General features: G+C 38.5%; 2 protein-coding genes across 4 annotated transcripts in view; one reads left to right on the plus strand and one right to left on the minus strand.

Annotated features, from left to right (window-relative positions):
• Positions 1–3,196: 3,196 nt before the first annotated feature.
• On the minus strand, positions 3,197–23,330 carry TRMT44 (tRNA methyltransferase 44 homolog). Of its 2 annotated transcripts, XM_075022489.1 has the most exons (11): positions 22,817–23,279; positions 20,339–20,456; positions 19,248–19,467; positions 17,897–17,965; positions 15,559–15,666; positions 13,023–13,094; positions 9,672–9,778; positions 8,845–9,028; positions 7,747–8,137; positions 6,719–6,835; positions 3,197–3,648 (listed from the first exon to the last, which is right to left on the minus strand). In XM_075022489.1, exons 1-11 carry the CDS (start codon positions 23,226–23,228, stop codon positions 3,416–3,418), a joined length of 2,031 nt encoding a protein of 676 aa, XP_074878590.1. In that variant the 5' UTR covers positions 23,229–23,279; the 3' UTR covers positions 3,197–3,415. The 2 variants fall into 2 exon arrangements, with proteins under 2 accessions (XP_074878590.1, XP_074878597.1); XM_075022496.1 differs by lacking the exon at positions 13,023–13,094 and having other exon boundaries at positions 22,817–23,330.
• The window catches only part of ACOX3 (acyl-CoA oxidase 3, pristanoyl), a 37,051-nt gene continuing 36,948 nt past the window's right edge, over positions 23,236–23,338 (plus strand). Inside the window, exon 1 of one of the 2 annotated variants that reach the window (XM_075022452.1) lies at positions 23,236–23,336. The gene's annotated coding sequence lies outside the window, so the exon portion shown is untranslated. The remainder of the gene's footprint in view (positions 23,337–23,338) is intronic. The other variant, XM_075022460.1, reaches the window with a different exon arrangement.

Raw genomic sequence — 23,338 nt, forward strand, 5'->3', positions numbered from 1 at the left:
CTAATGGGTAGTGATGCTAATAAACTAAGAAGTAAAATGACAGTGTTACCTGAACGATTGAGACTTTATGCTAGAATCCCTTGTGGAGCAAGAACTTTTTTATCTATAGTGAAACTGATTCTTACTCTGCATAGTACTTCATCCACTGCCAAAGCTGAATATTGTATTAATGCCATTTTAAGACTGTGGATCACAGAGAAAGCAACAAGATACACAATTTAGATAAAGTAGAGCTATTTTACACCTTTACATTTAAATGCAGAATTATATAAGGCTGGCATTTGGATGCAAAAGTGTTCTCTTACCACTTCTCCAAACAACAGGGAAGTTTCTGTAATTACAGGAGATTTACTGGCTGGCTTGCCACCTGCAGTGATGCCAAACAGGAAGGAGAACAGCCATCACGCACCTGTGACAGATCTGCATGCTGGTGAGTTCAGAAACAAAGTCTATACAAAGGAGGCAGCATACTACAGTAATATAGTATGCTATGCTCATTATCATAGCATTGCACAAACAATAAAAAGGTAGTTTTAAAACTAATTCACTAGCCTTATCATGCGTATATTTGTGACTTCAATGAGTCAAGCAGGTATTTCATTCCACATTTATTAGAAAGAAGGAAAAAAAAAAATTTCAAACCAAAATACAACCAACCTTCTTCCAGCTCATTAACCCTGACTTCCTGCAAACCTGTCTGAGGGGCTCCACAGGTGAACTCTAACTCAGGAAATCACCTGTTACAAGTCAAACCCATCATACCCCAAGGTGAATCATTAGGGAAGACACCAGTGACTAGAGAACAATTGAGTCCATTTTTGCTCTTTGCACCGTGGGAAGCAATCTCCATCTGGAGATAGCATGAACTTGATTTTACGTCATCATCAAATGTATCACTAAGTTTACCACAGTAAATAAGCATCTTGGGGCTCTTCCTACTCTGCGTGTAGCCAAACAAAAGCTAACTAAGGCAACATCATCACTTGATTACATGCAAGTTCATAAAATTTCATGGCTTTTCTCAACTCTTGTCCCCTCAATAAGCTAAGTTCTGATATTCTTACAACAGTAACTACACTTATCAACTGTGTTCCCTTACTGTGCTGCCCTGCTTCACAAGGAGTTGCAGTTTACCTGGCTTATACTATTCTTCCCTTAGTCTAATAACCTTAATTGAACTACATCCAAGTTGCCCCTTAGAATATGATTCACCTGAAGGTAATTTCTTTTTAAAATGTGCAGGCTCTGTAATGACTGTAACACACCACTGATTAGTGCTAAATTCAGGACACAGTATACAACACTGCAGACCAGAGCCATGGGGGAAGGCTCAGAGCCCACCACAGGTCCTGTTAGAGGTAGGCCAGGTAGCTGTACTACACGGCATATTGGATAAGCAGAACATGGTTTAGTGGGCCTGGATGATGGTTGGACTTGATGATCTTGAAGGTCTTTTCCAACCTAAATGATTCTATGATAATGTGGTACGTGATCCGTAAGTTAAGGCCTTGCTGCAATTGTCAGGGTTGTTGTTATCTAGCAACAGCTGCTTTTTCCAGGATCAGAAGAGAAATGTAAAAGGAGAAGGGGGAACATAAAACACTTCAGTCAGTACTTTGCTCCCGCCCTGTCAGTAGATTTAGACCCTGCTTCTCCTGCATGCAATGGACTGCAACCTGTTGGCTTAAAGTCAGGGTGTGAGAAAAGGGGCTTTGGAACTGTTTTGAAAAGTGTTTCCAGTACCATCTTTCATTTTACCTCTGCTTTGTCTTCAATTATTTCCTTCCTTTGTACTTCAGGTTCCCTGAGCTCTTAACAGAGTTCTCACATGGTTATTCACTCTTACCCCTAGACCTCTTTGTTCTGCAATCAGTTTCTATGTCATTGCTCTCACCACCACATTTCTTCTTTAGTAACTTTTTTTTTAAATCTTGCCCTTTCTTCAGTAGGATTTGGAATCAACGTCTTGTCTTAGTAGATCAGAGCAGGATTTCCACACTATCAGTATACAAGCTAGGCCAGAAGCAACACGATCCCTTGTCTCAGAGCTTGTACAGCAGATATTGAACTTTACAAGCACTCAGCAGTTGACAGATATGAATGATGACACTAGTTCAATGACTGTCACTGAGTAATAATAAGGATTTCTGCTAAGTTCACAGAATCGTTTAGGTTGGAAAAGACCACTAAGATCATTGCATCTAACCATTAACCTAACACTGCCAAGTCCACCACTAAACCATGTCCCTAAGTGCCACCTCTAAATGTCTTTTAAATACCTCCAGGGATGGTGACTCAACCACTTCCCTGGGCAGCCTGTTCCAACGCCTGGCAACCCTTTCAGTAAATAATTTTTCTTTCCAATATCCAATCTAAACCTCCCCTGGCGCAACTTGAGGCCATTTCCTCTCATCCTATCACTAGTTACTTGATAGAAGAGACCAGTACCCACCTCGCTACAACCTCCTTTTGGGTAGCTGTAGAGAGCGATAGGGTCTCCCCTCAGCCTCCTTTTCTCCAGACTAAACAACCCAGTTACCTCAGCTGCTCCTTATAAGTCTTGTGCTCTAGACCCTTCACCAGCTTCACTGTCCTTCTTTGGATGCACATTTAATTTTAAAAGTTAAACCTTTTAAAGAAAATAAGAGTCTACCAAAGAAAATCATAACCTGCTCAAGGTGCTAAAACATTCCTTTGTTATCTGATAAGCAGAAACCCTACCATTCCAATATAATTAAACACATTTTCTACTGTTACTCCTTACTTTAAAAAAAGAGGGAAAGGCCAGCATGGTCTACAGAGCCCTACAAACCTACACACACGTGAAGACTTCCACAGTAATTTCCCAGAAAGTTATTCTTCAAACCAAAACTCATTTTGAATCAGTATGAAAAGGAAGGACAGGACAACTAGGGTCTGACCAAGAAAAGAAGGGTAATATATATTATTACTCCATAGTAATGGAGAGGAAGCTGTCAGGTCAGGAAAGAGCAAAATCTCTTCAATTTTTGACTCCCAAGAGCCACTGTGAGTCATAAGAAACTATATATCCTCCTGGAAAGTTTGGAACAAACCAGCTAATTTTCAGGGTTTGAAAATGCTGCATCATGTACATCATGAAGAGTGTCTTAGAAAATTAAGTTTTTAGACTTTTCTACTTATACAAATGCATGTTAGACAAGCCATGACAAAATCCAGAAGTATATACATACTTTACTATACCTTTTGCATGTTAATAACAAAATCAAAGAATTAAAAATACAGGAGAACTTGTAAACCAACTGGAAAATATGATGCATAGGAATGGGGAAAACCCCTCCATATTATTGTACAGATCTTCATGCACCAGGCAGTCCCGAAGTCAATCACAGATTTAGTTATGTACACAAGCTTAAACATAAGTGGCAGCCTTTTATTACTGTAGATGTTTTTTCTTTTTAATAACCTGAGACTGCCTTAGGTCCTCAGTTCCATGAGCATATGGGCAAGATTCAGAAGGCAAAGAACAACCATCAGGATGATGAATGAAAAACCAACAGAGCCGTGTTTTAAATGCATCAGCTGAAAGGTGTCGTTTCACTTCAGGCTTAGTTTTCCTTGATGGTTTCTCTTTTCTCCAGTCACGAATATGAACTCTCCCATTTAGAACTAAGATTTAAAAACAAACAAAAATGCTGCTGTTAATAGACAGCCATGGGAATTATACTTGAAAAAAATGCATAGGGCATTCTGTGAATAAAATATATATTCTACAAATGGATCACTCGGGCAAAACCAAATGTGCCATTTGTACAGAAATAGAAAGAAGTGTACAACAAACCAAGATAATATATACACGGTCTAAAGAAGAATTGATTGATTTCCCGGTGAGATGTTTTATTGTGATGCTGAATAGTTTCAGGCACCTTTGTATCATCTTTGTAGAGGCTGGTTTGTTTGTTTTAAACACAGCAGTTAGGATCATTTAGACTGAAATCCTCTGAATTTAGATTGCAAGTCCAGAAAAAGAAGTTTCAACTTCAAGAACTATAATCTTTCCCATGTTCAAAACTTCATTACTCCACCTTTTAAATGTGATTACCAGCAAAAAATCTAGTAAGACTCTTCTACTACTGTTACTATGCAGAAATGCTCTTGCAAAGACAATGGTTCACTGACCCAAAAATACACTGCACTGAAGAGATGACAAGTCTAATCCTTCATATGAATTATCATTGCTTAATAAAGATTTGGGTTTTTTTAAATTAATTTGCTGTGTTAGGACCATAAACTGCACACACACATTTGTGAACCTCTGTCAACTCCTTAAATGTGTAAACAAAACAGAATAAAAGGAAGTTAATAAAGAAAAAACATACATGAATAACAACAGTGAAAATGAGGAGGGAAAAGTTTGCCACTTCTAAGTTGCCATGCTCTATTTTCATATTCTGCTTCAATCATACCTTCTGTATCACAAACTTGTAGCTTGGAATAGTTAACAATACAATTCTGCATTCTGATAATCGCTACTCAAAACATAACGAGTCCAGTGAAAGCTTAACATCACACATTCAGGCCTGGATGAATTAATCCCTCCAAGTTTCGTTGTGATACACAAATAGATCTGAACTCATACAAAGCCAATCCAGAAGCAGGTTCAGCAGAGCTTTAAAATCTCACTCAAAAGATGAAGAAAAATGAGCAGATACAGTGCTATTTATGATCAAACATATTTTTTCTAGAAAATCAGTCCTGTATTGGACAAGATGTCTGATCAAAAGAAACTGCCACAGATCAGTTACGCTAAGTCCTTTCTTTTTCGTGTGCGTGCATCTGTTTTCCATGTCTTTAAAAGAGCAACACTTCAGTAAAGATGACAAGAGCTGTAGCCATGTTCTCTGTCCTCTTTGGTATAAGCAAAGTCCTTCCAGAGACCACCTGCTGATAAAAGCCCCTTGTTATGGTGACATGCTACTGAAGGAACAAACCAAATGGTCTTTACTGAAGCCCCACACAGTTTCCATGTGACATTAATTACTGAGAAGGACCTGCCCTTAACCCTAGTCTTTCTTCAGAGGTAATGTGCAGACAGCATCCATGCCAAATTAAAATGCTCATTCCATGTAACAGGTTGTAAACCTATTCCACCTATCCCTAATGACAGGGAATCAAATTCAGACACATAATGAATGCAGTGTGACCAACTCTTTTCAATGGATGGTAATTCAAAAGGATTTCCATACAGCTTCACATTTTATAATGGCCAAGTGCACAGAAATCCTTAGTGGATGCTAAACTTGGCTAAATTAACCACTGGCAGCAATTAGGTTGCATACTTAGGATTATTTGCCATGGATTAGTTGATCAACATTTTACAGCTGATGTAGAACTGTTGGGACACAAGAAGTTAACACACTTCCAAACCTGAATCAGCCTTAATACTGAAAACCTTGAAGATCTTGTATTTCTGCAAAGCTAGACCTTAATTTTGCAAAACTCCACACTGACAAAAAAACCCAACCCAAAAACAATGACACAAAACACACCAACACCACATTATAACAGGAAAACAAAACAAAACAAAAAAAAAAACAGCTATCAACAAATGCAGCCAACCACAGAAACTTGCTACTGAGTTCTTTCTGCCATGCTACTACAGGCTATACAAATACAGCAAGCCTCAACAGTTACAGGTTCTTATGGAGATTTAGTTTTGTTTTATGTTGGCATTTACACTATGGGGCTTGGTAAGGCCAGACTAAGTCTCAGTTAAACGCCTTAGTGAACTTGGTCTACGTTTCATGGCCCCAAAATCATCAATACTTTATAGGAAAAATAAAAATTCTCTAAGTCAAACAATAGCATCATATTAGCCACTTCAACTAAAGGGTTGTCTTTTCAGATACAGTCAGTCTAGAACAACACTTTGCTGATGGATGGCTTACCAATCTCATTCAAAAAGAATTTTACTAACATTATCTTGGAGCAATGGGCACATATTCAGTTTTCCACAAAGGTATTGTGCTGGTTTTGGCTGGGATGGAGTTAATTTTCTTCACAGTAGCTAGTATGGGGCTATGTTTTGGATTTGTGCTGAAAACAGTGTTCGTAATACAGGGATGTTTTCGTTATTGCTCAGCAGTCCTTACCAAGTCAAGGCCTTTTCTGCTCCTCACACCTCCCCACCAGCAAGTAGCCTGGGGGTGTGCAAGAAGGTGGGAGGAGACACGGCTGGGACAGCTGACCCGAACTGACCAGAGGGCTATTCCATACCATATGACATCACACTCAGCATGTAAAGCTGTGGGAAGAAGGAGGAATGGGGAACGACCAGAGTTATGGCATTTGTCTTCCCAGGTGGCTGTTGCACGTGTTGAAGCCCTGCTTTCCTGGAGACAGCTGAACACCTGCCTGCCACGGAAAGTGGGGAATGAATTCCTTCTTTTGCTTTGCTTGCATGCACAGCTTTTGCTTTGCCTATTGAACTGTCTTTGTCTCAGCCCACGAGAGTTTTCTCAGTTTTGCCCTTCTGATTCTCTCCCCCATCCCACTGTGAGGGAGGTGAGTGAGCGGCTACGTGGTGCTTGGCTGCCAGCTGTGGTTAAACCACAACAGGTATAGAAAGTGGTTAAAAAACACCACTATAGTAATGTTTCAGTTGAGTTTAACTGCATATAGAGGAGATAAAACAGATGAATAGAGAAAACCAAAACAAAACCCCAAACCCTTACTTTACCTTCGAATACTTGATGATTGTTCTTGAGTAGTGTCTGCAGGCCTCCACATTCACTCTTTAGCCTTTTTAAAGTCTCTTTATTTAAATGTTCTGCTACTTCTTTCAAAGAAAGGCTTTCTGCAATAAATAATAGTGTAGCTATTAAAAATGTATAAATTTTTTTAAGATTTTATATATAACTTCTATATAAGTTAATGATTATGAGCAGAATCTATGAATTATTTACCAGTACTGCAGCAACTTTGTACTCCCAATATCGTGCATGATATATATTTTATATGTATACTGTCTGTAAAATAGCAGCTTTCATTCTACAGGACTAAAGTCAGAATTTCCACAGTAAGACGCATTTTTTTTCCCGCTTTTTTTACAGTAGCATATAACCCTCATTGCAATAAGCACTGTTTACATGCATCTAATTAGAGAGATGAGAGAATGACTCAAAGGATATCCTGTAACAGTAACATATGACAAACTACAGTAAGTAATAAAAATGGATGGAGAAAAATGGAAAGATTGTAGTAGTGAGAACTGAATGCTTTTAAATTTAACATCAACTTCTATGCTTTCTTCTTAAGACTGAATTCCTAACCATGCCATAACCAAGTGCCACTTTAAAGCACTTCTTACACAATTCTTACAGAATTATAGCTAATTATTATGCAACTATCCAAAAAGAAACTTAATCTTCTCCCCAAATAGATGTAGAGTGTTCTGGTTTGGTAAATGGGGAGGAGTTCTGGGTTTGGTTTGGGTTTTTTAATAAAAATCAATTCTGTCCTAGTATTTAAGTGTAGAGGGGAAAAAAACCCACACCAAATTCAGAATATTCTTATATGCCTTATCTGCATCCTCGTGTGCAATAAAACATAGTGGGGGGAAAAAAAAGCCTTTGATTGCTACTGTGCTGTTCTTGGTATTTCCTAAAATCTATTTCACTTACTAAATTCACAAACACATAAATTCATTGGAAAAAGCATCCTCTACCAGCAAAAGCAAAAGATAATGTAAAGGAAAGACAATCTCACCTCCTTGATTCCAGATATCTGTATTTCCACCATGCATATTAGAACATGATTTGGGGGGGGTTGCACTTAACAGCAATTTTGCCACATTGAGAACCACATCATCTACAAAATCTCGAGGGAGGGAAGCACAATTTCTGATTTGTACTACTTTTTCTCTGGGTTGAAATCCAGGCATCCAAGTTGTACCAGCAGTCTCAGTCTCATTTTTGGGAAGTTCTGAGCCTTCTTCTTTGCATGAACCATCAGAGTGATCCTTATGATTAAATCCAACTCTTCTGTCACACATGACCACAGCACAGGTCTGACGATTATTAATATACTGTGTTATCTGCTTGTCAATCAGAGCACATTCTGCAGGTGGATAGATCCTTTTTTTTCCAATAAGGCTTACCTATTGTAATAGAAATAGATAAACCGCTATTTCCACAGAGTCCCATACTTACACACAGCCCCCCAACCCGCCCATGTCTTATGCAGGCTTCTAAATCTACCTACAGGTGATATCCATTCAAACTCAATACTCGTTAACATCTGAGGGGTTTTTAATTTTAGTTTTCAAATATTGGTGCCACAGAAGAAATCAAGTAATCAAACCATAATCCATCATGCCATACAAGCACACAGCAAAAAGATTGTTCCTGACCCTCAGATTATTTACAAAATTAAAGCTGGACAACTCTTCCTACTCTGAGAACACTTCACTTTGAATTTCACAGGACATGAAAAATTAAGTACAAAAAGAAAGTACAAAAGAAAAATTAAGTACAAATAAGCAATATAGGCAGCTGGAAAAATTAAGGAAAAAATGAATTTTGTAAGTTTTCCATCCTGGAGGGTGGCATAAGAAATAACCATCAAATCTTCCATTCTTTCTTGTCTTCAGGATTGTACCTATGACGTTAAGAGCAGAATACCCAAGAAAACAATGAGTATTTTTAGTCTCTCTTCAGAGCATACTGTCTCAAGGAATGCAGCTGACTATGGCCTGATCTTACAACAATAATAATGAACAAACAATAATAATGAACAAAACATCCATACGCTTCAGACAGCTAGCAGCTTTAAAAAAATAAAGACAAAAGCCCTACACAAAATTACCCTTTTTGTTGATGGAATTCTAAGGCAATCTTCTTCCACGTGAAAGCCGCATACGGATCCCACTTCGGCAACAAAATCAAGATACTCTCTGTACTGAGTTTTCTTGCTTTGTCTTCGGCTGTATTTTCCGTGGAAATCAAAGAAGCAACATGGCAGCACAAAGTAGCAGCATGAATAGGAAGACCTACAAGAAGGATAACAAACTGCTGAATGGAAAGTTATTTCAGAGAACACACAAAATTAACAAATAACCCATCAGATACAAGCAACAATGGAAGTTTTCATGAAGTGACAGAGCTTCATGAAGTAATATTTATATGTTCCTCTTTCAGTAGATTAGATAATCAAAAATACTGTTTCACAAAGTATTTGTTAGAGCAAATTACTGTGTCAACTTGGTTTGCTGGACTAAATCTCTAGATATTAAACTATTGCAGCTGGTTGTGAAGAGCACAATGGTTCAAGGAAAAGCAGAACCAACAGCAATTTTATTTAAAAAAAACAACAACAAAAACTCAAACAACAGGTTCATATCTAAAGAATAGAAATCAGTTCTGGTTTTTGAACTTCAAAAACAAAATTCTCTACTGACTTCTATGAGAAAGTAAATACTACACCTGTGCTTTTCTGCAGGAATAGAAACATTTTGTAAAAATAATCAATTGGCATCAAAAGCAGCAACTCCTGCAAGCACAGCAGGTGTGGCTTGCAAGAGTGACAAGTTTTCACCAAGCCCACATAGGTAATTATGTTTTGAGGTGGTTTGTTTGGTTTTGGTTTTAGTTTTTTTAATTCCTTTCCTCCCACTCCCGTCCCTTCACAAATACCTAGCTGCAATTACAGGTATCCATGGTGTTAATTCATCTGAATGGTTTCCTATGAGCCAGTCAGTATCTGGGAAGAGATGACTGTCACCGGGCATGATTGTAGACTCCTAAAAAAACAAACAATACATTAACTGAATTTTATTACAGGTTTCTTTAAATGCATTTTATTTGTTAATAAAGCACTAAGCAGCAGTATAAAATTATATGAGCTGACAAATACAAGGTGAATAAGAACCACAGACACCAACAAAGTTTTCCTCAGTCTGCACTTTTACCAGGTAGTAATTTTTTATAGCTACAAAGATATAATTTAGCAGCAGCTACCCACAAAATATTGGTCAAAAAGTGGAATAACAATTCTGATTAAGATATCTGGCACCCTAAGTATTTGTAAACAAATATCATACATCAGGTTATGATTTCTTTGCATTCTTCTTCTATCACCTGTATGTCTGGACTCAATTTTTCAGAAAGCCACTTAATTTGCTATGTCTTACAGTCCTAGGACTCACACAGCAATTAATCAGAACACAGCTTCGCTACCATCTTCTCTTCTTTCGCAGACTCTTCCCTAATCAAATCCTAATATACAGAATGCCACTCTTCAGACCCTATCATTCACCTATAATAAACCTAACACTTGCCCTCTATGTTGCCATTCCATCCCCAAGTTGTGTCAAAGACTACCTTATAACATATGAAAAATCAGGAGCAAAAATAGGAAACAATAGGTTGGAGAAAGAAGGCTTCTTTGGTGGCCTTTAGAATAGTATTTTGCCTCATGGAAATTCAATATATATGGATTGAGGAGACATCAGCACAGAAGTCTTCCCACCACAATACTGTCTCACAGAATAGTGATTAGTCTCAATACCCTATCCTGATATTCTTTAAACACAAACAAACAAAACCCCCAAATAAACAAACAAACAAAACCCCACAAAAAACCAAAACCAACCACCAAACAGGATGAATTCTTCATACAGGTTAAATTTTAAAAATTCTAGAGTGCCTTTAATGTTTATCTCTCACACAGATGTTTTTTTACCTTGAACTAAGTTCAGTAAATAAAGTACTTCCTTCCATAGTATAAACAGCTTGAAGTACACACTCTTCTCTAAAAACATGTATGAATCTCAAAGTAATTATTGGACAGATTTGAAAAATTTTTAAATTTGAATCTCCACAGACCTTTAGCAAAAGCCCTGAAAATTATGCCCACACTCTCTTTTTATATACAAAATCCATGTTAGCTCAAAATTCACATATATATGCAAAGTATTATCTGTATAGGAATTTAAAAAACCAAACCCACTTATTAAGGAATTTCAGAAATCTCAGACTACCTCTGTTACATCCCAGTTCCCCTCTTCAGAAAGCACTGTCTTAGGTGTTCTTATTATCAGTATGGTGTATTATCGTTCACTTTAAATACTACATCTCTGACCATTTTTAGTTATGTATATACATTTCTAGATAATATAGGTAACAAATTTATTTTTGGCAGGATAGTAGATGTTCAACCAAGTGTTTGGTAAGTGTTTTCTTATGGTTGATTAAATAAGTTACTCCTATGTTACCTTTCAGTTTTGATCATTCAATTTTGCCATAGAGTGAATTACCAGTGCCACACTCCACTTTTTGACAGTCATCCATAATCAAATTTATATTCACCATGTCTGACAGCAGTTTGGCAATGCAGAGCGGCACCTGTTACATTCATTTTTATTGTTAATATTGGCACTGAATGTCACAGATGGCAATATTCATCCTGCAACTCATGCTTGAAGTAAAGATCAAAACAAAATTAGCTTCGAGGGTAACAAAAGGCTGTGAGCAGGTGCTTTCTCCTTCTGTGGCTCCTGTGGCTCCTGTGGCTACAGAAGCCTTGTAAAATCATTTCACCCTTCCTATTCGTTATATAACTCCTTCCCACATAAATCAGTGCTTTCCTTACATAAAGATTTTAGATATTTTTATTGTTTCTGTCTGGCTTTTTCAAGTGTTCTCTGTGGTTTTTTTCCCCCTCTCGTTTTTTAAAAGACAAAAACCATCCTTTTCTATTTTGTTCCCTCATGCTGCAGAGAGGGACCGCTGCTGCTCAGAAGTTTCCCTATGAGTCAAGAAATCTGAGAAACTGTAAACAGCCAGACCTTAATATGAAACGAATGCAGAGAATTCAAAGATTTTCACAATACAGAAACATGGGCAGAAAAAGGAATTTATAACATGAAGGAAAAGCGAAGATGCTGTCTGGTATGATCAAAAGTGACTTAATATAGTACAACAGGAACAAAAGAGCACCACAGCTTGATGTTTTGGATTGTTTATTGAAACCTTTCAGTAAGATCTAGTTGCAGACTGCAGCAAAGGAATCTGGCAGTTTTGGCAATCTGCACCCAAAATGGCAGGGTAGCAAAGAGAAGGCTGCACAAGACTGTGAAAGCCCCACATCCCATCTGTGAAAACTGCTGCTCTTTTTTTGATTTAATGTGAGTTGTTAGCATTCAAAGATATGTTGAATTAACTTTTAAACAAAACTACTAGATAGTAACTACAGGTGGAAAATTATTTGAATATGTTGGAAGCTGACAATTTTTGAGAGAAAAGAGTGAGAAATTTTAGGAGACTAGAGAACAAGAAACCAGAAACACCTCACCTCCAAAGGGCAACTATTCATCAGTACCACACTTTAACGAGTATCAGACCAAGAACAGCTGGAGTTAAAGTGAACATTCCTGTGCTTGAATTGTTCCTTTTCTCATAAAAATGCTAATCTGGAACTTGAAATATGATCCTTCTTTCAGACTCATTTTCCTGTTCAATTTTTTTTGAAGGCTATTATTGCAATTATTTACCACAAGGTCAGTACAGCAGAGGACTGGCTCCTTTGAGGTTCAACAATTTTGGCCCCAAACCAGCACACAGCACTAGAAGGTCAGAATCACTTTCAAGAATAAACTACTCACAACTTTGGATACTAATATCTTTTATGAGGTACAGTGGTGCAAACAAAGCTGCTTATATTGATCTTGCAGTAAAATTAAAGATTGTTTCATGGTGTGCATGTCTGTACATGCAGTAGGAAGTCACGCTAGTCTTCTCAGCTAAAAAATCAGTAAGTTGCAAATATGCAAGGGCATGATACAGCATTACTCTCATAATTCCCATTACAACTTACTTTACAGTCCCACAAGACCTATGGGTGGCATCATACCAAACCAATAGATCACCTCAGACAACTGTCTGTAACCCGGTACGTTTCATTACATTTGCATCAACACAACCTGAAGCAATGAACAAATTAATAAAGTTAAACATCAATAAGATTGACATACATTTGCATAATACCTCTAAATGAGTTTCTGGTCCATACATGTCCCATATTTTTCTTCTCCTCACATCAATTCCTCTACCTGAATGCTGAAATATTGGAACAAAAAGTATCATTTTTAAGTACTACTTTTAGCAGAAACTGTCAAACAGGCTCACTAAATGTATGTATTAACACTCATTATGTGTCTAAATTTTAGTATGAATGAAATAATCAAACATAGCTTCACCATTTCAGGCAGAAGCTGAATACTTTTAATCCCTTCTTTCCCTTCTAAACATGAATGGAAAGACTAGGAAACATTAAGAATATATCTGGCTTGAAATTTTACCTGGGCATACCTATTGAGACTGCTCTTGAAAATCTGGATCTCTACAAAAGTAAAAGCAGAGGTATTTTTTTTTGTTTGTTTTTAAAATATCAAAACCTTTCATAAGGTGAGTAATACTGTAGCATCCACAGCACTCAGAGAAAAGTGCTATTCTAAGCAGTTCTTGCTGGAGAACCACCTTTCAACTAAGTCAGTTAGGCTGCTGGAGTCCAAGCACACTCTTCCCTGTGTGAACTGATGGGAAGAGGAAATAAGACTGGAAACTAAAGCAAGAAACGAAGAATTCATAAGTAACAATATTTGAACTTCAAGAAGCCTGTGCAGAACTAGACAAAATCAATTACTAAAAAAAGTCTCATGAAACTCTCGCACACATCATTTTTTGACAGTCAACAATGTTTGTCAGTGCTACAGCAGTGATGACCTAATGATGTACAAAAATAAATGTCTACAGGGAAAACATTTGGTTTTTGTTACACATCTTGTATTAGATCAATTTTTCTGGCCACAGAAGGATAGAGAGCTTGTGCTATGAGAACTTGGGACTTCCCCCCACTAGTGACATCCACTGATCTAATAGGAGATACTCATTTCCTCTACAAATTTTACCATGTTGTTCCAAAAGTGGAAAATACAATTTTCTAAAACAGACAGACCCAAGTTCACTGGGTTTTGTTCAATCTCACTGACCTTTTTTTGTTGTTGTTTCAGAAACTATGCCTTAAGAAACTGAATTTTGCTGTTGCCACATTTTCACTCCCGAAAGCACAGTATGTTGTTAGGCATTTTCACAATTAACAAATCCCAGGATTGTTTTTAAAGATATTGAAAAACATTTTCAGGACATGACAAGCAGAACTCAATTTCTATAAAATTAAGCTCATGAAAAACATCTTGTGAGAGAGAATCTCTGTGTTAAGATTCCCCATTCCTTTTTGGTTCATCTATAGCATAACTAAATTACATCATTACTTTTTCTTTTCCCTCTGAGTTTCTTACCTCAGAAAAATAGCCTTGAATTGAAATGAATTGCGCTTATAAAAACAGATAAATAAGTGAAAGGTTTCTTGTGGTGAATGGGGTGAAATCCAGTTGGTGGCGGGTCACTAGTGGTGTTCCCCAGGGCTCGGTGTTGGGCCCTGTTCTGTTTAATATCTTTATTGATGATTTGGATGAGGGGATTGAGTGCACCCTCAGCAAGTTTGCAGATGACACCAAGTTGGGAGGCAGGGTCGATCTGCTTGAGGGTAGGGAGGCTCTACAGAGGGATCTGGACAGGCTGGATCGATGGGCTGAGGCCAGTCATATGAAGCTCAACAAGGCCAAGTGCCAGGTCCTGCACTTTGGTCATGGCAACCCCACGCAGCGCTACAGGCTTGGGGAAGAGTGGCTGGAAAGCTGCCCGGCAGAAAAGGACCTGGGGGTGCTGGTTGACAGCCGGCTGAATATGAGCCGGCAGTGTGCCCAGGTGGCCAAGAAGGCCAACGGCATCCTGGCCTGCATCAGAAATAGTGTGGCCAGCAGGAGCAGGGAGGTGATGGTTCCCCTGTACTCGGCACTGGTGAGGCCGCACCTTGAGTCCTGTGTTCAGTTTTGGGCCCCTCACTACAGGAAAGACATTGAGGTGCTGGAGCGTGTCCAGAGAAGGGCAACCAAGTTGGTGAGGGGCCTGGAGCATAAGTCTTATGAGGAGCGGCTGAGGGAGCTGGGGCTGTTTAGTCTAGTAAAGAGGAGGCTGAGGGGCCCTTATAGCTCTCTACAACTACCTGAAAGGGGGTTGTAGTGAGGTGGGTGTTGGTCTCTTCTGTCAGGTGGCTGGAGATAGGACAAGAGGAAATGGTCTCAAGTTGAGGTAAGGGAGATTTAGATTAGATATTAGGAAAATTTTTTTACTGAGGGTTGTCAAACATTGTAATAGGCTGCCCAGGGAAGTGGTTGAGTCACCATCCCTGGAGGTATTAAAAAAGCAAGTGGATGGGGTACTTCAGGACATGGTTTAGTGGGCATGGTCAATGATCTTGAAGGTCTTTTCCAACCTAAATGATTCTATGATTCTAAAGCTCTGCTAAGATTTTCTCCTGGTAACTAGAGTGACCAAATCCTATTTTAGCTACATGAATTAACTGAATTTTGGCTATCTGCATGCCAGATAAAAGAAAAGCATAACAAGAATATTGACTTTCTGGTTTTTAATTATTATTTTAAAAAAGCACTCTATTTACCCCTTCATTGTTTAGAATATGAACCAGCAAACCATTTCCACATCCAAGATCTACAAATGACTGTTTCTTGGTCAACCCTTTTTCCTTTCTCTCTTCTTCCCAAAGAATCTAAGACAAGAAAAGAAAATATTTTAGACTTCTGCTCTCAAGTTTCCCTGTAAGAAAGCAGAAAAGGTTATTGGAAATTAAAGGAGAAAGCTGGGAGAGAATGCAGATGTGACAGAAGACATTCACTGTACTCACAGAGAAAATAACTTGAGAGAAAAAAAAAACTCAAAAGCCACTGAAACTGTTTATGGAGAGGGGCAGGAATTATGTTGCAAAATATCAATCATTTTGGTAAGTGCTAAGCACATCCTCTGCTCCCTTCTGAGTCACTGGAAGTTGAAATTAATCAAGGCTATGCAACCCTGGGCTAGACTGAGCACAAATGTAAAATAAGCTGCTAAAACAAAGGGTGCAAGAGATGAACAGAGGATGCAGGGGAAGTAGCAAGTAAACTTCAACAGTGTCTCTGCAAGTAACACCACAGAAGCATTCATATCCACTGCATTAAAGAAAGAATCGGTGGCAGAGCTGAAAATAAAAACCAAAATGTTCTTTGTAATCAGTGGGCTATATATTGGTACATGTAGCATCACTTTCTACTGAACAAAGTGTAACTTACCTAGCAACAGTCAGCTACCCCAAATTCCACATCAGCTAAAGGGACCCCAAAGCTTTTAGCCCAATTCTAGTCTGTGCCCTGTAAATAAGTAGTTACTTTTACGTAGTTATGTAACTCATAATTAGATAATAATCGGATGTTTGTCTGCAGGGCATGGATTAGTCTCTATCACTGTCAAACTCTTTCTCCTTCAATGAGAAGCTACAGAGCACCCATTCATCAACCCTGCACACATTTTTTACTATGACTAACAAAAATCCTCAAGAGTATTTAACCACAAAAATTAGTATTTGTAACATTGCTACCTGTTAATTTGTCAGTTTTCCTAGAGGGAAGGAAACTGCAGATAATCTATGAGATTACCAGGCTATGTTTACATTTTTAGATGTACCAATCATTGCACTTTTTGCACTCTAGGCTATAACCCAGAAATCCCTAATCACATCCTACACAGATCACACCTACCCTCCATCCCCTGCTGAGCTTCTCACAATGCAAACTGAATAGCTACTTCTTTGGGCATGTGCCTATACAGTAGGTGACCTTAATATGACTGCAGAGTAAAATGAGGTCAGATGTAGGTGCCATAAATACACAAAAATTTAACACTGGACCTATCTTCTCTTAACTACCTGTTTAACGTACTTCTAAATAATGAGTTATTATATACCATCACATAGATACCTGAAATTTTTGCAAGGAGGCTACGTTATTAAAACCATACTTTAAGCTTTCATTTATATAAGCCAGTTATTGGATGACTTTAATAACTTTTTGAAAACTACTGCTACATCAGCTAAAACACATTATCACTGTAAACTAGCACTTGTGCATAAAAATTCTGTCATTACAGAATCTTCTTGTGGCTACAACTGATGTTCAACACCTAATATGATCACGGTGGTAAAAATGGTAGAAGATAAATCTACTATATAGCTCTTTTCACAAGCCAGTATAATAGATTAAAATAGTTCAGTTGGAAGGGACCTAAAACGCTCATCTAGTTGAACTGTCTGACCACTTCATCATGATAATTTCTCTGACGTAAGAAGTTCCGTCACATCAACGTGACAATCAAGATTTTGAGAGCATAGGTCAGTCGGGTTTTCTCAGACAATTTTAAAAATCTTCATGGGAAAAGAAACTGGGTTTCTAAGTTTAAACAGTCAATTACCAAAATAAATTAGTCCTCAATGAGTTCTGTAAATGGACTAACTTACTTATAAATACTGATTTAGAGAAGATGCAAGAGGTATCTACATTATGACTTATTATACGTAATTCCTTGAAATGCTGTTGAGAGTACTACCAAAGATCAGAATACAAACACAACTTGAAGAGTTATAGACATGAAGTCCACTTTCAGTTTAAGTTATGCTTGAAAACATTGTGATAAGAACTTTGTCTCTCTCTTAAATGAGAGCAAAAGAAAAAAAACCACAAACAAAACCCACCAAAACCAAGCAAAAAAACCCCAAAACCAATCCCCAGAAAACCCACATCCTTTCTCCTACCCCTTTCCTTTTGCATTGTATGCCTGTAATAACTTCAGGTCATTCTATTTTTAAAAATGCAACAACTATAAAACGAAAATACTGATTTTCTTTAGACAGGTTCTATTATTAGGAAATAGAACCTTATAGAATATTATTAGGGAAAGCAGTTCCCTACCAGCAAGTAAGTGGCAATGGCAACATCTTCATAAACAAATTTCTCAGGGTCTGTCACTTCAGGCCACACCTTCAGAAAAAAATAGAGAAAAATTATTTTCTGCACCATCTGAAATTACTTCAGGAAGTGCTCAGTTAAAGCAATCTGGATACTCATCCACTTACAATAGGTTTCTGCACTTCACAAATTTTGCATTTTAACCTCATTAAAAATACACACAAAGAATATAAATAAAGACTGTTTGATTTTGTGAGTCACAAAAAAGAATCATAGCGTAAAGGATGTCTGCTGTCATCCAATCAATAAAGTTTCCAAGAACATTATGGCTCCATATGTGAAGGTCACAACAAGGAAACTGCTGCATCTGTTCTGTAGTAGAGCATGCATCCTTTTGCTTAACTCTCTTAGAAGACAAATGCTTATATTATTCCTGTTATGTGCAACACTGATAACATGAACATTTCTAAATTTATTTTCACAACATAACAGGCATAAAATTATCCTGACACAACAGAACACAAAGAGTCAAAATCTGAAGTAAGAAGACAGAAAGTGGAAGTATTATCCATATTGTGTAAATGAGGAATTGAAACAAAGATTAAAATGCTCAACACTACACTGTCTACTGCAGAGCTGATGACTCAACAATTACCTTACCCACAAGTCCAATTTTCCTCTCATCTATATCTTTCTATTAGTACAGATATATCAACCACAGAACCTTTCAACATTTTCACAATATGTTTTATAAAAGCATTTACCAATTTTTTTGCTTGTAGCTAGAGTCTGGTGTATAAGGATATAGGCATTACTCCACACAGCACTTAAGATGATCACTGTTGTTTATTGGGATCCCCACGATAAAACAATAATACAAAATTGCTCCTCTAACTCAAACACATATTAATATAGCATCCAAATTTAAAAAGAGTAATAAGAAATTTAACCTACTTGCTAACCAGTGCTGTTTCCAGACTCTTTCAGGTTTTGGAGAAGGAGGTGCTTTATTTATGCCTTCTACTGTGGATGATTTAATATTTACATCCCCTGACCTACCGCTTACTTCTTATCAGAAGGGATACATTCTGGAAAATAGCTAACTCCTCCAGATATTTAGTGTGAATTTGGCTCCAAATCTTGCTTTTCCAGTTCAGTTCTTCCAAATATTAAATTGTTAGTACACAGACGCAGAACAAAACCCCAAAACACAAAACCGTTAAAACATACGTTTCGATTAAATTGCTTCTTTTATTAAAAAAAAAAAAATATTAGCAAAAGAAACAGTTTCACTAAAAAAACAACAAAAAAAAATAGGAAAGCATATTATTACTGCATTTATTGCTAAACTTACCTTTACCATCTCTTTGTATTTTTCTTTAAGATTTTGATAAACCTTGCTGTATTTTGCTACAGAAATGAGCGAGAGTGTACTTTTAAACTCATTAGGTTTTTGCTCTACAGACCATTTAGCCAGTTTGGACAAAAGTTCATTTCCAAGCCATGCTAGTTTGGGGTATGCAATTCCATCTGAAAACCAATCTTCTGGAAATGGAGCTACAACAGACAGAGACCTTTAAAAATAAAAATTTTATATAAATACAGTGTATTTCATTATTTCAGCCACCTCAAATAGAGAGAAAACAATGACTAAGTGGAGAAAATCAGCAGATCAAACAGAGGTATAAAAGTAGACTGATGAATAAGGGAATATGTAATACACAAAACCAAAAGGAAAAATAAAAACAGTAAAGTTACTGAAAAATGGAACAGTCTCCCCTGAATTTTGTTAGACAGCTCATTATTTGCCAATTCAAACACTGAAGATGAGAGTCCATGCTGCATTTAACACAGTGACTGAGGACTCGCATATGATGAGCAACCTGACTTAGCAAGAGATCCGAACACTACCTAGTAAAAGTGAATTCATAAAATTCATGAAAACAACAGGAAAATTTCAGAGGAAAAATATACCAACCAGCACATTTCAATATTTCATCATCTCAAATTTTATTCAGATTTCATTACAGCTATGCCCTCAGATGCTCAGGACCAAGCTGCAGCAGTCTACATTTCAATGACTGAAGCTCAGTAGGTTCACAGCAATTCCAATTTGACCCTCAACCTTACTAACACCCACGGAACCTGACCTCTCCCACGGGCATAGCTAGCTCCTCGTGGTCAGAATATGCATACTTTTTCTAGACCACATACATGTACAGTCAATGTATACATTCAAAGTTGAAACAGATTTGGTTTGTGTTGGTTTGGGTATTGCAGATGTTTCTTTTAACTGAACACTATGCACTAAGATCACACCACTATTGTCATTTATTAATCAAGCAGGAACTAAACAAACCAAATTGCCTAGATACTAATACTAAAACATGATGTGATCCTTGCAGTATCTCATGGTTTGCTTCCTCCCTCACTCCCAGCACTTACCATTCCTCATCTTTTATGTGTGTAAGTTGAATTTGATAAATATTGCACTTTTTAATCTGGTATTTTCCTTCACTGTTTTCCTCCAAAGGCAGAAAAGTCACAGTTCCATTGTAAACATCTGAAAAGATATGTAAACAGTGATATATTATTCTACGGTGCAAACCATTCTGGTTAATACTGCTGCATGAGGTTTCCAAAATATCTAAGGCTGACCAGTAAGACTATTCATTTTCTTTAAACCTAACTATTTCAATAAAGTAAAAGCTAGACAATGAGATTTTTCTAGCACAAAACTGCTGCTTTCCCCTACCCCATAGTAAATCCAGAGTCCTGGAAGCACATTCCAAATAAACAGACTTACATGTCACCCCAGTATTAGATAAACAATCAGTGCAATATTAAAAAATAATAATATTATTAGTATCTATCAGTTTTGCCATGTTCAAGCACAGGATCTACTGTGTGATTAAAATTAATTATAGCTAGGCTTCCCTTCTAGCATCATGCAGCTTCCCCAATTCCTGGACTAAACACCATGAAAAAACGCATTATCTATCCCTAAATTAGTATCTCATAACTCTGAAGGGAGACTACCGGAGAAGACCTGTTTTTAGGTGAAGGTGCATGTACTATGTTAATATATTAAGTTATGTTCAGCAACTACACTACTGATCTTAATGGTTCTATCACCTATGGAATAAAATATGTAAGTCCAGTAACAGATTCCAAACACTAGAGATTTTGAAGAGTTGAGCTGGGCTGACAAATAGCTGGCAATGCACTTGAGTGCCTCTTCTATATTTCAAGAAGATACTCTGCAACTTTTGTCACATCTCATTCTCTAACATCAATCATGCATGTAGGATAATTAACTCCTACACAAGTAAAAACAGCAAGGGAGAGTGTGTCCTTTTGTAGTAACTTACAAATAAAAAGAAAGCTGACTGCAGCAAAATATGAATGGGACGATAAAGTTTAGTATTCACATGCTACTGATTTTTTTTAAAATCTTAATATCTTAATTTATTCCCTATATCCTTCCTATAAAGTGACTCTAAAAACATTTATTATATTCCCTATGGCCTATGATATACATTATTACTTTATAAACCAGTTACAAAAATCTTTTTAGCTATTGTTTATCCAAGGCGATTTCTTCAGAATAGCTTATTAAGTTCTCATTTTTTAAAATGCTTTTTCAATTACCATCAAACCAGGTGTTCCAACAACTACAAATCTTCAAACTAAGAATGCTATATTGGCTAAGTAATCAAATTTCAATGGATTCCAAAATCTTCTGAGAGAGACAGGAAAGAATAATTAGCGATAGAGCAAACATCAAGTCTTGCTATCTTGTCCCATCCTTAGCCGATCCCCTAACATTTATTTACTTTAAACATATTAATTAAAAAAATTATTTTCCTAGGCTGTTTCTTACACATAGGCTCTATAGATGTAGCTCAGGAACATCTCCTCTTAACATCAAAAGAAAAAATAAAACAAAACTGCAATATATGCTTTTTTTTTTTTGAAGGCAGCAGGATAAGAATCATAGCCCACAAGAGCATCCAAAATCAGCTGTACCCCATAAATGACAATAGTTCTTTCTGAATTGTAAATTTGTTTCCAGAATTCTGATTCTTTTCAAAACATTACTATTAGAATTTAATCCACATCAACACTTTTCCCAAAATTTCTTAAAAGGTGTCAATCTGTACCCTGTATGTTTCTTTATCTTAGTAGGATTTACTACAGCATATTACCATCACACAATGTAAAAAAAAAAAAAACCAAACCATGAAGTCAAGCTTCATTTTTAAGCAATACTAAACAGTAAGAAAGTCGACATAAACAGTTCAGCTTGGAAGGCAGGTGCCACAGCTGCCTACTTTTTTTTCATTAACTCTGTGTTTTCAGAGGCTACCATCACAAGCCCGTAATTAGATTTGCACTGCAAGCGGTGGTTTTGTGCGGGCAGCTTACTCACGACAGAAGCTGGCACGGTGACAGTCCTTCTTGCCTCTTCTTTTTAAGACAAAAAGATGAGCCACTTCCAATACCTCTTCTTTGGGAGTGGGGTGCCTGGCTTCCCTAAGCACTTTTCCTGTCTCAGCAGTACCTTACACCTACCTAGCGCATTAGCTCTTCCCCTACTGCGATTCCCTAAGATTGAAGCGGGAGTTGTTTAAACCAGAGTCCTACAGGTGTTTGATCTCTGTAATTTGTATTTCAACTGCTGACACTTCCTAGCACAAGAACAACAAAACGGATAAAGTCCAATCACGCGAAAAGGACAAAAATCCATCTGCAGTCCCACAAGTAGGGAAAAAAGGGCTATTTATCTCATTTGCGAGGCAGCCTCGGAGGGGGCAGCTCTGCGACAGAGGCAGCGGCCCGCAAAAGCCGCCGCGCTCCGGCACCGGCGGGCGCTCCCCGTCCCGCCCGCTCTCACCGCCTCGGAGCCCGCCTCCCGCTCACCTTGGACCGCCAGCTCCTTCGTCGGCGGGGCGGGCGGGCCGCCGGGCCGCCCCCGGGGCAGCAGCGTCCTCAGCACGGCGCGGAGCTCGGAGCGGCGGCCCGGCCCGCCCCAGCCCGTGAGGGGCGGCGGCACCTGGCCGCGCACCTCCCGCCACAGCCGGCCCAGCTCCGCCGCCCCGGCAGATCGCACCTCCCGCCCCCCGCCGCTCCCGCCTGCCCGCACGGCGGCGAGGGGGGGAGACGCTTCTCCCCCCTCCCCGAGCGGCACCGTCCCCTCCGCCTCGATGGCGGCGCCGCACAGCCGCCTGTTGGCCACCTGCGGCTTCTCCAGCCAGACGCGCACCGCCGCCCAGAAGCCGTGAGGCAGCGCGGCGCCGCCATCCCGCACAGCCGCCGCCCCCAGCAGCCCCATGGCCGCCCCGCCGCTCCTGCCGCCGCCGCCGCCGCGCAGGGGGAAGAGGCGGAGCGCGTCGCAGGCTGCTCCCGTCAGTTCCCGAGGCGGGGACGGCGGCGGCCGCAGGT

This window comes from Buteo buteo, chromosome 1 (genome assembly GCF_964188355.1).
Source record: "Buteo buteo chromosome 1, bButBut1.hap1.1, whole genome shotgun sequence".
NCBI lineage: Eukaryota > Metazoa > Chordata > Aves > Accipitriformes > Accipitridae > Buteo > Buteo buteo.